This window comes from Parasteatoda tepidariorum, chromosome 9 (genome assembly GCF_982258835.1).
Source record: "Parasteatoda tepidariorum strain Cologne lab strain chromosome 9, Ptep-v5.0, whole genome shotgun sequence".
NCBI lineage: Eukaryota > Metazoa > Arthropoda > Arachnida > Araneae > Theridiidae > Parasteatoda > Parasteatoda tepidariorum.
In genome coordinates, this window is record NC_141763.1 from 74,765,068 (window position 1) to 74,783,606 (window position 18,539).

At 27.1% G+C, this 18,539-nt stretch overlaps 1 protein-coding gene across 2 annotated transcripts in view; it reads right to left on the reverse strand.

Moving 5' to 3' along the window:
• LOC107440734 (TBC1 domain family member 25) overlaps positions 1 to 18,332 on the reverse strand; it is a 32,882-nt gene extending 14,550 nt beyond the window's left edge. The window contains exon 1 of one of the 2 annotated variants that reach the window (XM_087152145.1): positions 18,072 to 18,332. In XM_087152145.1, coding sequence (XP_087008271.1) covers positions 18,072 to 18,134 — 63 coding nt within the window. In that variant the 5' untranslated portion in view covers positions 18,135 to 18,332. Of the gene's footprint in view, positions 1 to 7,224; positions 7,557 to 18,071 lie in introns of those variants that run through there. The other variant, XM_016053736.4, reaches the window with a different exon arrangement.
• Positions 18,333 to 18,539: the final 207 nt, after the last annotated feature.

An 18,539-nucleotide genomic window follows, 5' to 3' on the forward strand; every position in this document is an offset into this window, starting at 1 on the left:
TTCAAAATGGAGAAATTCTAAACGTTACTTGTGAATGAGGCATTTTTCTTTTGTCATAAAGATACAATCCAGTGATAAAATTTTTATTATTCCAGCTAGTTAGAGTAAAACACTTGAACTACGCAAAAATTTAAGTGAAAAATATGTGATTACCTCGAGTTTATAAGAATTTCTATGAAAGAGTTACAAAAGACACATAAACGCAGCTGCCTATACAATCGGATTTATGATTCAGGAAAATTTATAACCATCATCTCATTTTCACGCAATTCACAACTTTCACGTGTTATTTAAACCGAAGATAATACTGAAAACGAATGGAAAACTGATGATATCAGATTGAGAGATTTGATCATAAGTTCTTCAAAAAGGATTGAAGAAAAGCAGCAATTTTCATCCTTTCGTCACGAAACCACATGTCTTCAGAAAAATGTAAAAACATGATTAGAAAATGTTTTTAATATAATTTTTTTCTGAAAAATAAATTGCATGTGGATAAGTAACATTAGGATTTTTAAATTTTTATAATATTCATTGTTTTTTATTTCCGCAGTTATGTTTTGTGTAAATGAAATCTAAATTCCATGAATATGATAAGTTGATTGATAACTCAAATAGATTATTATGTATTTTAATCTACAATTAATAAAAAATGTTCGCGCAATGCTTCCTTTATTAAATATACATAGGACAAATTGTATATTTTCTATACGTAATAGCTAAAAGCATAGAGATATTTCGGTTATTCTGTGTTATATTCTGAGTTTGGTAGTTCTGTGTTGTTCATCAAAAATGGTACCAAATATAGAACAAGTTATAGAACAAGTTATTACCTTAACTGTGAAAAAAATGCCCACACTCTCTATAGGAAAATCAGTTGGGGGAAAAGTTCATTTTAGCTAATTTTTTGAAGCATTATTAGATTGTAGAAAGTAAACTAAAAAGTATGTAAGTTTTAAAAAATAAAACCACATGAACATTATAAAAATTTTAACAATCAATAATTTAAAAAAAGAGTTAAAAAAATATTTATTTACTTAATTTCAAATTATATTTAATGTCTTGGAGTACAAAATAGGGAAGCTAAAAAAAACCGACAAAAAGTTTGCGTTTTATTGAAATAAAAATTATACCGCTAGAATTTTGGGGTGAAGTGAAAAATGTAAAAATATTAAGCAATAATTATAAAATCTAAAATTAAGCGAAATTCCAAAGAAAAAATTATTCTTAGGTTTGAAGATATGGCTTAGCGGAAGAAGTGGCATTCTCTACAATGACTAGACAATTTGTAGAATGTCGGCATTTAGTGCATCGACAGTCACATATACTCTAAAATATAATAACAAGTGATTAATGAAATTAACCCGGACCTTTTTCAAATTGCAAAAAAATTCAGGCCAATATTAAGTCGATATTATCGACTCTGTAAGGGCATAACGTAAGTTAAATAACATAAATTATATTAAATGTCTTATATTATACGACTCGCTAAGAGTATTAATTAACCGACTGCCTACATAAGTGTATATTACACCCTGTAAGGGAATGCTAATTATAAGTTAAAAAACATGAATTTTCATAAGGCAATATTCGAAATATCATACAACTTGCTAAGAGTATTATCATAAAACAATATTAATGTTGTTAAATTAACATCCGCATTTCCAAAATCCAGAGGTCAAAGATTTAGACGTCCTTAACCTTGTATGCATGTCCTTAAACTTTTTCCACTTAAGTCAAGGCTGTTAGTGAAGGCCTTAGGATACCTGTCTCTCATACCACGCATATTTTAAGCATATTTCCGCATTGCAAATGTTAGGAATTACCCACCAGAGTTGTCACAAAAATCGAACGGACAGGAATACAAAAAGAAAATTATTAATCAAGGAACCAGTTTGATGGATAAATTTATGGTAGCGGTTGTTGCACTCTCTGGAAATTTCACCTTTTAAGCAAAATCCTTCCGGATGGTGAAAGTTGAAGTACTTTCTTATTGAATGAGAGCCCTAAAAAGGTCATTTAACCTCAGTGACACTCCTAAAAAAATGATTGTTTTTTTTTTAGTTATTTGACCGTGAAAAATCGTGGCTTTAGCAGCGTTGTATATAAAATTTTGAATGTTGCAACGGCTTGCGTTTTCATTTTCTACAGAAAACAAGATTGATTGAATGTTTTGTAACTGCTCATTGCAAAATATAAAGACTAAGTTTTTTTTATTTTTTATTTCAAAATAACCAATTCAAAATAACCAATTCAAAGGACTCCCTAACTAAATAACACTTTGAAATAGACTAATTCCATTGCAATAGTCTTTATGAGATGAAATTGATTACTTGAATTGCTGTCAATAAATATTAATTAGTACGTGGTCTATGGACCTGAAAATAACCAATCGCCACATGGCAAGTGAAAAAAATGAGGCTTAAATTAAATGAACAACCGGTCACTTTTTTCATTCTTTTTACTTAATTTTTTTTTCCTTTGAAAATTGTTCAATGATAAAAGTACATAATTGCAAAAATGCAATTTGTCAACTATACATTTTTTTTTAAAACAGGATGTTAGTTGAAAATATGTAAGCATATTTCGGATTAAAAACTAAGAAACGACAATGGAAATTCAGAATAGACTTAAGATGAAAAGCTAAATAGAAAATTGCCATCTGACACTAAAAAAGTTATCAGTCTACGTTTTTGTATTTTTTTCCTTTGTATAAAAGTGATAAGGAATGCTGTATAATCAAAAATTTCGTAATAAAAACATATGCGCAGGTTTTAAAAATAATTGTTTCTGATTTTAAGTTTACAAATGGGATTTCGTTGTTAAGTTTATAAAAATAACTTTTTCACCTATACCTCCATTTTACTATTTTTGATTGATAATTTTTGTCTTTTTCACTCTTATCGTTTTATTTGATAACAGGATAGAATATTTTCTTAGAATCTGGGGATGTCTGAGATTAAAAATCATATTATTATGTAACATTATGTCTACTAATACTAATACTTTTCTACCTCTTTTCTGATGATTCTTGAAACATTCCAAACAAAACTTCTTATAATTCGCTCGATATTGATCTTAATGTTACAATATAAATAATAACAATTGATATTAATAATAATAGAATTGATACTAAATAAATTTATAAAAAAAAGATAATAAAAAATAAAAAATTATTGAGATATCTCAAAAAAATCTTAAGAATTAGAATGCAAGAAAGTTAACTATGTGTTAAAATTAAGTTTAAGTTGATTTTTTGGTGAAAAATAAGATGGCTCAAAGCCACTTTAAAGGGAAGACTGCATAAAATTTTCGAAGAAAGTTTAAAAAGAATAAAAAAAATATTTTATTCTAAAAAAAAAGAAGAAGAAAAAGAAACACAATGAAGTTTACAACAATATGACAAACGAAGTTCAACAAAATGTTTAAAAAAAACTTTAAGCAAAATGTGCATTTGAATTCAGAGGTTCGAATTAATTCCGTTTGTCTTGCGAATTTCATTTTTATTCTATTACTAAAAAATTTTAATAAAGGGTTTTATTTCAATATTTATGAGCCTTGTCTAAAATTGCTTCCACATTTTTGTCTTATAAAAAATTTATGAAACATTTGTTAAATTGAAAAAAATACAAAAAAGTTGTTTGTTTGTTAACCTAATTCCCCATAACATAGGAAATGCAAATAATATTTCTTCCCATTGCAAAACGTGACTGCCAGATTCATAAATTGCAAAAGTAAACTATTAACGCATCCTACTCGCTTTAAGCAAAGTGCCTTTATGTGTGTTTAGAATTTTCTATTCAATAATATTTCAAGTGTAAACAACATGTGAGTTTAAAGAAAAAGTTCAACATGAACAAGAGCATTGTAAGTAAAAGTTTTATTTTTAAAAAGGTAAATAAAATTCTAGGAAACTGCAAACAATTAAAGCAACAAGAGCGAGACAGTTTTTTATATAGCAATCACGTTTTCAAATTAAAATGAAAGCTGCGACTTGCTATTAGTTCTTTTTTTTAAAACATGCCTAACTTTAAAATGTAAAAGTTTATTGTTTAAAAACGAAATAAATTTAAATAATATTATTAAATAGCATTTTAAAATGTAAGGTAAAAAGATTATAATTTATTAAGTAATGTAAGGTAAAATGATTATATTTATAATAACGATTATATTGAGCATTTAATAAAGAACTAGAGTAATAATAAAGAAAATTTTCAAACCTTTTATGCGTGTTTAAATTGATTGCAGTTGTAATAATTTGATTTGCATAGTTTGCAACTTAAGGTTTTTTAGATTTAATTAAATTAAGATTTAGACTGAGTTTCTTTAAAAGAATTTATATGAAAATCCATCATTTATGCTATGTGCACTTTACTATAACTTTATTACACTATTTCATATAGCTACTATAGATACCTTATAGGTATTGTACTATTTAAGAAAAGAGAAAAAAAAATTGTTCCCTGCGTGATATGTATTCTAAACTTTGAGGGGATAAATTTCCTTGAATTTTAAAATTGAAAGTCAAAATAACTGTGGCAAATAAAGAGTGAGGAAATACTTGAAAGATGAAAATAAAGAAATAACAAGGAAATAAATAAAGAATAAACGAGAAGATAAACAACGAGAAAGACAATGCACAAACACAGCGAATAAGTTTCAATTCAAAATCGTTATTCACTATTCCAAGATACCATTACGATGATCACCATCACCGGTAATAAACTTAAAAGAGATGTTCTAGAAAGTAAGGTCAAGAAAATCAATTAAATATTTATTTCATTAAATAACACTCCGTTTTGTATTAGTTCAGATTACAAAGCAGGTCAAAAAGTGCCATGACGTTTACCTTGTTATCGAATATGAAATCCTTTTTGTACAATCAAAATAAATTAATTTGTATCTATCAGGAAAACATTGCATACAGAAAAAAGTAATGATAACGGTTAAGGCCACGTAAAATCATTGCGAAAATTAGGTGAAATAAGAGAATTCGATAATTGGTAACCTTTCTTAATTTGCGTCAAAGAGTCATAACACAGGAGAAAAAATATCGGTCACAGATTTCTCCAGATCGCTATAATGCTCAAGCTTTAGTCTGAGGGCATAATAAACATTTGAGTAGGTAGGTAATCGTTTTGAAATAATGCAGTAAACCACGATTTGTTTTAGTACGAAACAATGATTATCTGTAAAGCATTTTTTTCTTCTCTTTTTTTTGGTCAAAATTCATGGTACAGAGCGTTAAAAAGTTTCCTTTCTTTTCGGCCTGATTTGAAATTTTATTTATTAGGATTTTTCGATCGGTTAGGCAGCTCTTGAGAAAAAAGAAGAGTTATTTGAAGAAAAAAAATTTTTTTTGGAGATATAAATTTATATTTCCGCTCTTTTTGTGGCGGAAAGAATGGGATACCTACAAGTGACGTTGTGTGGGTATCTCGATCAAGATTGGTTGTTGAAATGCGGCATTTGTTTACGTTAGCAATTGTTCTTTTATTCTATTTCGAGTTAGCCAAACCCATCAAGTATCAATTTTCTTAAGTGACACATTCTATATTCTTACACAAAGATTTCAATTCTTTCACTATATATATCGTTTTATTAACACAAAGACAGGCATGAAGTCGTGTAGAATATAAACAAATTCTGCATCGATGTTGCCAGGTTCACGAGACAAAAATATATCTACGGTTACAATAAAATACTTAATCAAATAATGAATTTAAGTTAAGTTAAAGACGTAGACGAAAAATAATTATATTTCAACAAATTCGATGTGAGATATGGCGTGGTATTTAATTAACTTCGAGTTAATTAACATTCCAAATTATGTGAGGAAACTTAGCTGTGTTATTTTACTGTCAAATGGTATTCTGTCATCAAAAGCTTGTTAAAAATTTAAAAAAAGATCCTCTAGCGGACGATAATTAAAAATTTGTACTAAAATCAAAGAGGGCTCATATTAATCTTTATTAACTCTTCGGTGCTGATGGGACACCGGTGCCCCTTTTATATATTTTTCCGATGCTCTAATCACAAGTAAAAATATATTTCGGTATTTTTTAATTAAAAAAACAGTCTAATTGTTATTAAAAAAATTTGTTTGATTATCGGAATTATATTTTTACTAAAATATCAAATTCAAAAAAAGTAGCTAGAATTTTTTTTTTTATTCATATCAAAAATTTATTAATAATTGATTTTGTAAATTAAAGAAATTTCGATGATGAATAACTCTTTCACTTAGATTTAAGCAATTGCAAATAAATATTAAATTGGAAAATGTTCCAATGTTCGGAAGATTGGAAAATGTTCCAATGTTCCAGCCATATTCGGAAGATTTTACCTTTAACATGGAATAAATATAGAATATTTTTCACTTATTTTGACCTAAATTATTGCAAAATAATAATACAATTATGAAAAATATATTTAATAAAAATTTTGCTTAAAGGGTTAAAGAAAGTATGTTAAAGCAACATATGATTTTATATTACTATCTTCAAAAATATATTACTATTTTTGGAACCGATATTCGGTTACAAGTATCTATTCAGGGAAGGTGACATAACTGATTTCACATTCGAAACACTATTTTCAGAGTATTGGACTTCATTATCTCTCGAAAGATTTCTCGAATTTGCCGATATTAAATTTATCTGGTGGGATGTTAAGGGCGCCCTCACGCGGCAGTCGAACTGGCGTTAAGATTGAACCCCTTTATAAACTTACAATGTATATATATATATATATATATATATATATATATATATATATATATATATATATATATATATATATATATATATATATATATATATATATATATATATATATACAATACAAATTTAGATTTTTAAATATTCACTCAATTTTTTAATTTAAAACGGAAATGACTGGAGATCTAATAATTATATCCTTTTTATTTACATAAATAATATTTATAATTATACCAAGATTTATGATTTATATACAATTGTGGTATTTTTATTTTTTAAATTAAGGAAATTTAAAAACAAAATCACATAATAAGAAAAGTTACAAAAAAATTTTTTTTCAGAGCGAGTAATTGTCAGCAATACAACATTTTTAAGAGTTTATAACTTTACAATAATTAACTATAATAGATTTAGCAGAGATGCAATAATAATATGATCAAATAAACAGTTTCTGCGTGAGCAAAAATTATATTTGAATTAAATATTCCTTTTCAAATGCACATACCTTTAAAAACTTCGAAAAGATGAAAAATGTTAGATTTCAGTATTGTAATCCTAGTTGGCCAATTTTTCACAGCTGGAATTTTTTCCTTAGAACTAGTACAACCCGTTAATATCTACTTAGACGTTAACTCTATAATTTATTTAGTTCCTTTATGCTACTTGTTACCAGTAGCAACAGAACAATTACGAATTTTGATTAGATTAGAAATCTTGTCTTTGTCTTAGTACAATAAATAATGGCGTGTACACAATTCAAAGTTCCAGTATTAAAGACGGATAGAACTAAGATTATATCCGGAGAGACAAGAACTTCGTAACAAAATCTCAGGGTGACCCTAGATGTAGAAATTGTGTAGAAGATATTGACGATTCACCTGTTCTTTCCCAACAGAAACGCGCTCATCAATGACGTTGGTTAAACATTCCGTCAGTGCAGATGGATAAGAAGGACTTTTAGGGCACTAGAAATCAATATAAAACTTCTTACCAAACCAAATACTATAATCTAATTGATTAGTTATGGTATAAATGGCGTCATTCACAAATCCTTAAAGTCTTAAATATTATGTGTTTATATTTGCTCATACGAAGTTTGCGGGAAGTGTATATAAATCTATAATGAAAATGTAATTATCAAATTCTTTACACTTTAATTGGCACATAAAAATTGAAGAGTAAATAGCAGCACTTGTAACATAATATATAATGGATTATTATATGCTTAAAGAAAGCAGACCAGTATTTCGTTTCCTTTGTATTATTGTCACATAGAAGAAATAACGTGAATTGTTAAAAGCCACATAGCACGTGATACAGTTGGCAGAATATAAAAACTAATAATAAAAAAATTGACGGACGTGTTTCGCATTTCTAAAAAAAAAATAATAAGTAATGGAAATTGTCGTAATAGCAAATTTTGGATAATCCAGCTATATTATGTGACAAAAACACCAAAGCTATCACATGGAGCCTCATTTGTAAATAATAATAAGGTGCTTAATAATAATTTTAAAAAAATTGCTATTTTTGCAGTTTAAGTTGATAAATATGCATTGAATTTTTACACACATGCTTAAAGCACCGATTCTTCCCCTATCAGCTACTTTCGGTACTAACTTTGTATGTTGTGCATGTTGCTTAACATTTCGCCCAGCATATCGATTCTAAATCAGTCATGTTACCTCAAGTAAATACTTCAAGTGTACCCTTTGAGCAAAATCACATAATATTATCATTTTAATATTTAGAATTATTTTTGCCAACCACGGTGCTTTGAAGGAAAAAACTAAAAAATTTAAAATCACAAAAAATAAATTAATCTAAATTCTGTAACGAATCCAATTGCTATAATTAAAATATAATTACTCTAAATTTACAATATTCTAAAATGTTGCAGTTTTTGGAATATTAATTAAATCTGCAATTCATATAAACTGAAAGTTAGTTTAAATAGTACAAAAGCAGGAAACAATATTACAGCCTTAAGTTGAAAGCATTAAACAATAATTTTTTTATTATTTAAACCAATCAACGTTTTTAAACGCTGAATGTGTGGACACTTTTTTTTTAAAAAAGCAGCATTTAGATCAAACTCGTTTCATTCATTCATTTCAAGGAATTGCTAGCTTCAAACACGGTGCTTGTATAATAGCTTGCCAACATAGTAACAGCGTTAATTATAATTAACTTATATTATTCTTTCCCAAAGTAATTAACCTTGTATCGGAAACAACTTTTGCTCTATCATACCCTTAGTTATCAACCTCAGACGGTTTATTTATCGAGTCCTAAAGTCAACTTTTATCCTGCTGTAATAAAGTGTTTCCAGGAATAATTACGCAATTTTGAGTATCTACGCTGGGTTTCGAGCAACAAGAGACTATTTAAGCTAAGGCTATATAAGATAAAGATTTTAATGGCTGCGTAAGAACATTTCTTTTTACTAATTTAGCCATCACAATTCTACTAAATACTACCAGGATATGTAAGGCAAATAGGCTTAACCGATGGTAAAAAAGACTAATGCTGTTAGCTCTCAAGATAAGAAAATTAATCAGAGTTATAAGCAACATCTGATAGAGAATTGAATGATAATTGGGGAAACAAACAATTTAAACAGTCTATAAGATTCACAAAGTAATGTAAAAGCGTTTTCGAAACGGTGGTAGGAACAGAACAAAGTGATCGTTTTAGGTGTAACTAACTCTAACGGTTGTAATTTAGATATTATGGAAGATAAAAGTTGCTTAAAAGTAATTAAGTAATTGGAGGAGTTCCGCTCAAAATGAATAAAGAGGTGAACTGTATTGTTGGACAAGTAAGATTCGTTTAATATAAGAAAACATCAAGTTAGATATAGAACAGTATCCAGATCTTTGCCGGGCAGGAGTGGTAGAATTGCGTGATTCTCAGTATAGGATTATCGATAAGCATCTTCACCATCTTTTAAGGACCTGAACGATTGCCTTGAAAGTTGACATTGAAAAGCTTACTTCCTGACTAGAACTGCACACATCATATTAAATAAATTGGTAATTAGGTAGCACACGCACGACTATAGATAGTTTCTAAAATAAGTTTTTGATTATGAATATGTTTTATAAAGTTTTTATGTGTTAAGAATATAATTTATATTAAAGCAAAAATGCAATACTAAAAGTTGCGAATATGAAATAGGTGCGGCACGCACTATTGTTTCATTCAGATGAAATGGACCTGATGGGTAAAAGGTTGCCGATTCCAGCTTTAGAATAATCATGCGTGGGTGTTTTCCGTCTTCTTAAATTGAATATATCATTTTAGCCTAAACAATAGTGAAACAAAATAAGTTACTTTAATATTATAATAGGCCATGATTAAGCACCTATGCAAGCTATCAAATTGCTTCTATTTTATCACCGTCAATCTACAGTCTTTCTAAGTTGTGGATTTGAGCAATCTTCATGTTCTGATCTTGCCCGGAAGAATTTTTTTAAATGAAATTATAAGCCTTATTTGCTCTACATGAATGAAAAACCATTTAAATCTTCAACGACTACTCTAACTACAATAGGACGCAGCGCTAAACCATGATTCAGCACAGACGGAAATAATACGTGTTATTATAGTCGGTGCAAACCAGTAGCTGCTTAAAAATCTACCACACAGCAATAACGATGGGACTCGAACCTGATTACCTCGCATCAGAATTTTTACACCCACAATTTTGCCAATAAATGAAAAACAGTAACAGTAACAGCAAAGCTCCAATAACTAAAAAATGTATGGGGACCAATGAACAGAAGTTACAGTCGAAAAATGGGTTTTCCCTTTTCCGTGCGTAGTCGAAGAGGAAGCAGATTAAACCTTTAATCAATACTAATAATTTACCTTAATTTTGATACTAACATATGTATTATATATATATATATATATATATATATATATATATATATATATATATATATATATATATATATATATATATATATACTTTAAAATTTACTACGGTGATATTAAAAATTTCTATTGTAATTGCATCATGATAGTGCTGTATTGATCATAACCATTATTTTTGTTTCTGCTTCAATATTTAATACGCATATAAAAAATTAAAACCACCGATGACCTTTCGTGTCACTTGTCGGAGAATAAAAACTGTATTAAATATTAGAGGTTTTATTTTGAAAAGCATTATCTGTTTTTTTTATGAAATATGGAATCATTGAAAACTTTTATGATATGGACATATTTCAATAATAAAAAAATATCATTTTTCCAAATTATATTAACTTGATTTTATGGCTACATCGAGATAATTTTATAGCCTTTCGATTCGTAACTGGAAGTTTTCCAAGGATGTTCTTCCACAGGTGTGTTTTCCTAACTGAGGTTTTTGCACAAAATGTAATGTCCTCGCCATGTGAAGGCTTTTGTATTGGTACCGCTGAGTCAATACTTGACGTTTATCTCTAAGAAATCACCCCATGCTATTAAATATATGCGCATACGTACAGTTTGGAGGTGTGGTCTTGTCTTCCTTTGTTTATTATTTTTTGATCAAGAACCAACATTTAAAAAACCCAAAATAATCTAAATAATATTGGCTCGCGGGGACCGCGAAAAGCTGTAAACCCGCTTCGCGGGTCGGCTGGTCACCTGCGGTGAATAAATAATATTGGCAATTGGAAAAGCTGATATATGTATATTTAATTGTGACGTTACCGATTTATTATTCACGTTTTGCCTGAAATTGTAAATCAAAACTCCAGTCCATCATGAATGATTTTCGAAAATTTCAGCCTAATGAGTTTCTTTTTATGAAAAATAAAAGTTTGATGTATCACAATTTTGTTTTTTTGAAATGAATTTCAAAAATAATATTACTGAAGATTAGTGTTTTATATAAGAACTTTAGAAGATATTGTAGTTCGCATACTGTTTTCTAAAAATCGACCAGACCAATATTCTGACGTGAGCTGTAATCAATTTGTTTTCAAAACGAATTTTGTTTTTTAAAGTGAAAAATAAGTATTTTACGTAAATTAAAAAACTTTAAAAATTTGAATAAAGCGCTGTGAGCTGTTACCAATTTTTTTTAAGACAGATTAAAAAAAAAGTATTAGTACTTTAAGAACGTAGCATAATTTTTTTTTCTTTTAAATTGTTGAAACTATATCTCAGTTTGATCTCATACCGATTTCAATACATAATATTGAGGAACCCATGCAAAATTTACTAAATTGAGGCATTTTAAATTAAATGAATTCGAAATTTTGAAGTTGAAAGGAAAACAAACTGAGCAAGTGCCCGATTTGATTGTTTACGCGTTTTGCAGTGCTGTTTAATAGGATCTTAACGCAAAATAATAAAAGCGACATTCTTCCTCTTTTAACATTCAACTTATCTAAATCCTCTGAATCACGTAACTCAAAATTCTTTAACAAAAAGGTCAAATCCAGATGGGAATGCGAAATATTAGATGTTAATTTTCATTTCTTTGTCAAATACTTTTTCTTTGTATTTTTTTTAACGGAAAATTCCATTTCACGAGTTAATTAAGATTCACAACTGTTGTATTTAGTATAACAAAATCAAATTGTCACGTTACTCTCAGCTGTTTATTATGATGTCATGTTTCACACCTTTAATCTTTAAGCATTTTGCTTTTCTTAGGTCGGATTTAATTGGACAACTGGCCTAATCGACAAATATTTATATATTTAAATACATTCTCATTACGATGCTTAGTGTTTGAAAAATGAATTCTTATTAACACATTCGTTTTTAGTAAACTAGGCTTATTGCTATTATTTACTTATATTAGAATAATTACATTTATTACTTAATACAATAGAATTTTCTACAAATAAAAATCATTTATAGGAATAAGACAGATTAAGTAGGATTAAATTGAATAAACATTTTTTTATGCCGCAAGCATATATGATACGCCAAACTTAAAAAGTGAACAAATAGAATAATTAGATATATATTAGAAATATATTAAGGGTAACAAAATCAAATCATATAAGAAACTAAGTCTGACGGAAAACTAAAATAGAGAAGAACGACAGAGGAAAGAGGGGAGGGAAAAATGGATTAATTTTCTTTCGACTTTCAATTTCTAGAAAAACGTGTTGAAATTTTAATAGCAAATGAGTGAAAATGGTGGTAGGTGTTTGAATATCATACTAAAAAAATAATTATCCAAATGCCATGTGAATAAATGCCTGAAAACATTTTTTTTGGATTCTGCAGTCGATTAGGAAAACTGGAAGGATAAAAAATTTCTAATGTCAACAATAACAACTCAACACAGGGATTTTAACGTAAATAATCCTATCATGAAGAAATCATATTGCATGATATATTCTAGAACATAATTTAGTGTGTCTTGATTTGAAGTTTATCTAGATCTACAATATTTTTGTTTTCTGTAAATGCTGAAACGCGTGTAAAATTTCGCTAACTTTTCACTTCATTATTCTGTTTGCATTTTTCACTGAAATATTAATTTGCTTTACCTGAAACTTTAAATGTTATACAAAAGCTTTAAAATAAGTTTTACTAATTCTAACTGTAACTTTGTCTGTGATCAAAGAAGTTTGAGAAACAAGGCACTTTATTGGGAGAAGTACTCTTTCAATGAAAGCAGGAGATTATGAGTTCAATTTCAAATTTAAAAAAAAAATTTTGAAAAATTAAAAAAGCATCTGGGAGAGATACGCATTTGGAGAGTTTCAATTCCTTAAATCGTAGAGAACAATCCTATATTGTGGTGTGGACATTATACGGATCAATTGAATTAAGAATTTAAAAATACAAGACCCTTTAAGGACTATACTGTGCTAAACTCAAACGATATTATGTATTCAAATTAGCAAAATAAAGCTGTGCTATAAACTAGATTTGGAGCAAAAATAAAAGTATGAAAGTGGCAAAATAAAACGAAAAGTCATTGAACAAGTATTTTCATGGAAAAAGGTATATTATTCTGTCTGAGTATATGAATATAATGTGTAGTATAATGACATAACAGTTGAAACTAGCTATATTGCTCCAAATGTAAGAGACAACCACCATTCTAGATAAACTGGTCTAACAGTGCTATAAACAAAGATTGGCAGCAAAGACTTTTACTTATTCCGGACACGAACCTGCTATCTTAGTGACTGCCTTCGCAACCTCCACGAGAAATATTGTTTTATTTAAACCTATTCTGAATTAAAGAGAACTGAATAAAACTTTTTGAACAAATCAAAAATTATAATGAAACAATATACAACGAATAAATTTTTTGAGTAATAATTTAAAATTTTCATGAATGAATACTTTTATGTATAGATATTATCACAAATGTATCATAATTAGGGATAGTTTTCGTATTTATTTTTTTATATTATTTATTTAGTTTTTAATTAACCTATACGTAACTTAATGATTTAAAATGACCCACAGTGCTTCACACAAAACTAAAAATAGAATTTCGCAGTTTTTAAATTTCTTATAAAATGTTGTAGATTTGAGTATTTATTTGCGCTGGATATCCAGTTTAAGATGTTTATTTAAGATACGATTGTAGACGTACTCCAAGTAAAATTACGGAAGAAAAAAATTATCGTTTACTTCGATAAGAATGTTCTGTCAGAGGCGTGAGCACTATATTCTGCTCTTATTGGTCAATTATTTGTTTATAAAATTAGTTCATATGAGGTGGAACTAAAACAATCCTTGAAAAGCCGTAATTGTAGAATTACAGTTTTCTTTTTCAAAAGGTTATACAATTTTCTTTTTGAATTATTTATGACAATAATTATTTGCTTTGAAAATCAGATAATCTCAGAATTTAGGAGCATTTTGTAATACTTTGTTCTGGGCGGTCGTTGAAAAAATAAATTTTTGTAGTTTACTACTACTACTCTTTACAAATGCAGTCAACTACAATTACTTTTCTTTTAAAATGAAGTCACTACAAGCTACTATCGAAATGTAATAAATAATTCTCGACTTTAGGAGACGAATTTTGCTGGAGAACTTAACTTATACCCATGTTCAAAATGGTTTTGATCGAAAAATTGGTACATGAAACATGAAGAATTATCACGAAATATTTACTCATTTTTATATGAGCCAATTTGTCATTGAATAATATTTTTTCGAATTCCTTCACTTAACCTTCAACTTTTTGTGTCTTTCTCGACATCGAAAATTTAATTTAAAAGATGCTAGGAAATTATCAAATATTAGCATTTTTGTAAAGCTCTTCATGCTTTTTTATTTCAGCTAAGAAATTAAGAAAATCGAAAATATGCTCCTTGCCCGTGAAATAGCATCAATGTTTAATGAGTGTACATTGACGTGTGAAAGTGCGATTCGTAATGGCTAATTTAAATATTAGTTATGCTTGATTCGTACGTTATACGTAATTCTTGTTAACGCTCAGCAACAAACACAGGGGCGTTTTCACTGCGACCATTGATGAACCTGTAAAAATTTTTGCCCATCATATTCGAACAATTATTTGCAGAAGAACCACATTGCTTCTTTACTAAACTAATATTAAAAAAAGTGACCAGAAATTGTTACAAACTACTGGGTTTTTTTCTTGGTATATCACTTCTCACTACACTTAAGTAGTATACTAAACTACAAGCTACGGAAAGAGTAGCGACTACAGTAGTTTCACAACTTGTAGTGTGATACTTCCGATCATTGATCATGGAACGTAGTTGTCCATCATTTATGAAGTAAAAAAATTACATATCATTTATTGATTACTTCAGTAACACTTATAAATTTAGGCTGAATGTAGAGTTTAATGAAATAAGCACTGGAAGTGTCTATACTGTGATAAGGGTAAATGTTCAATCCAATTTAAAAGAGTTAAAAAAAATTCCAATTGATTATTTACTAGAATTTGTTATATTTTCAAACACAATATTTCATTCAAACTTAATCCTCAGATGTTATTTAAGGTTAATAAAATTTAAAAAATCAAAACAGTACCGACTATATCTTATTTCTATGAAATTAAAAAATAAAGATTGCTTTTAACCATCTAATTGTTACTTTCTATAAAATTTGATGTCTTAAGGAAGTAAAAAATTTTTATAAAGTTAAGATTTTAATATTTAGTAATAATGAATTATCATTCAGAATACTATTCTAGTTTTTCAAATAATTTAATAGGGAATTTTTAACAACTTAATTCTTTAAATTTACTTTAGTTAACAATATTATAAAACTAACATGAACAAATTGAATGGCTCTTAAAAAATATTTTCTTTCAAAAGATTTTTTTATCTAGTTCTAATATAGCAACGATTAGCATTTTAAGAAATATTATTCATGACAAACTGATTGTTTTAGACTTATAAATCTCAGTAATAAAGAATCAATTATATCAATATTAAATTAAATTTCTTTTTAAAAAGAAAACTTTTTAGAATAAAATTCTATTTTTTGTTTCTGATTCAATTTAGTAGCACAGCTAATATTATTTTGTATTGTAATACATTTAAAACAATTAAGGTATTTAAAGATAAATGCTACATTTTATATATAATAATAGAATAAACAGCACAAAATATCTGTTTATAAAGTTAAAATGAATAATTTATTAGTATTTTCTTATACTTTTAAGTTATGTATTTTAACAGCAATGTTATCAAAATTTAATCGAAAAAAGTGTTTTTATGTCAACAAAAAGTTTTTCCAGTTTGTTCTATAATTTATTATATAATTTTCCATAAAGTAGAAAGAGCATTAGATATTGCATTTATTTTTCTAATGTATATATCATACTTTAAAGAGTTTATCAGCAAAGTTGAAAATCTTTGTTTAATCTTTTTCTTTACTAGTATATACTAACTTAATAGTAGTGATTCAGAAATTTCAATTGATAAAAATCACAATAAGTTACGTCAATTGAATCATCCTTATAATAGATATTTTTCCATCAAGTACTTTTCAGAAGATTATAGATAATTATCATTCTACTATTTCAATTTAAGCTGATGAGGCTGCAAGTTAAATATGAAAATTGACGTATTTCGACTTTTTCGATTATTATGGTAAAGGAAAAAAAAATCTAACAAAGCGTTAGATATTATTCTAATTTATTAATTTTTGTCATTAATTTATTTTTAATCATTAATTTATTTTTAATCATTAATTTATTTTTAATCATTAATTAACTTATTTTTAATCATTAATTTATTTATTTTTAATCAATAATTTATTAAATTTCGTTATAGATATTTATCAAAATTTTAGCACCCGCAAACTTAATGAAATTAATGTATGAAAACTAAAATCAAAACTATAATTGTGTATAATATTCTTTTATTATAATTATTATTAATTTTATTATAATAATTATATTTAAAAATATATATATCATCAATCATGTGAATATATTAACATTAAATTCTAAAAATATTAAAATTTAAGCAAATATTATCTCTGAAAAATAACTTTTTTTTACAAGTTTTTTTTTAAAATTTTAAAGATGGCTCTAAAAATTTAAAATATTTTTCAATTTCCATGTCTTTGAAGTGATATATATTTGAATACATTTCTAATTTAAACTGTAATGCTATTTATATTTTAAGTTCGCATTTCGTTTTGGTACTATTTTAAAAGAATATTAAAATTAACATTAACGGTCTCCTAGATATTATTGAAGTAATTATTATACTAATTTTTAAACAGTCTTAATTTCAAAGTCATTGAAAAATAGTGTATTTATATAGGTTTTTAATTTTAACTGTTTGTTCTTACGACAATTTAAGTATATATTTGAAATAAATATAAATTCAAAACAATATTAAAATCAAGTGTCATATTCTCCTTCTCTTAAATATCATTTAATAGATTCTGTTATGGATTTATTTATATAATTTAATAAATTTAGGAATAAAAGAATAGCATTAGAAACTGATATTAATTTGTAAATAACTTATTTTTAATTAAACTAAGAAAATTATTATGATTGAATTTTTAAACAATCCTAATTTCAAAGTAATTGAAAATAAATACATTCAAATAGATTTTCAATTTAAAATGTTTATTGTTATTAAACTTTATGCACACATTTGAAATTAGTATAAATTCAAAATAATATTAAAATTAACTGTAGCATTCTGCGAAATATTTATTGAATTTATTTTGTGATTGATTTACTAGTATTATTTAAAATGATTTACAAGTATTATTTTTACAAAAAAACCGATATAAAGAGAGTTGCATTATAAGTTAGTATTACATTATTTTGATAAATCGGAACAAATAAATTTTAATGGTAAAATTAAATAATAGCCGGCAAATTTTTTTATGCAATATACTTTAAAAAAATTAAAATCTTACTTTTATTCTCTTGGCTTTAACCTTTACAAAATGCCTTAAGTGAAGATCCAAAATATCAGACATTTTTTACCAATCCTTGTCGACTTCGTAAAAAGCATATGTAAACAATAAACAAATTTTCAACGTTGGTCAACACAGAACATAAAGAAGCATATAATTGGAGACATATTATAAGACTTCAAAGTTTCAAGCTCATTTTGAATTGTGCAGCACAAGGCGAAAAGACCGATATTTTCGTTGCCCATCGCACGCAGCAAAAACGACCTCCGCATGAAAGTTACGTCATTAAATCGTAGTGTCGCCATCTATCGATGAGGAGAGACACTTTCTGATAAGCCCTCTAACAATAAATTTGCTTATGCAACTTAGCAACAGTATATGTTTTTTCATCACTTGTAGGGTCCACGTTTTGCAATCAATAAAAAATATGTATATTTTTATCAGTCATTTGCGAGGTAATATTAGACT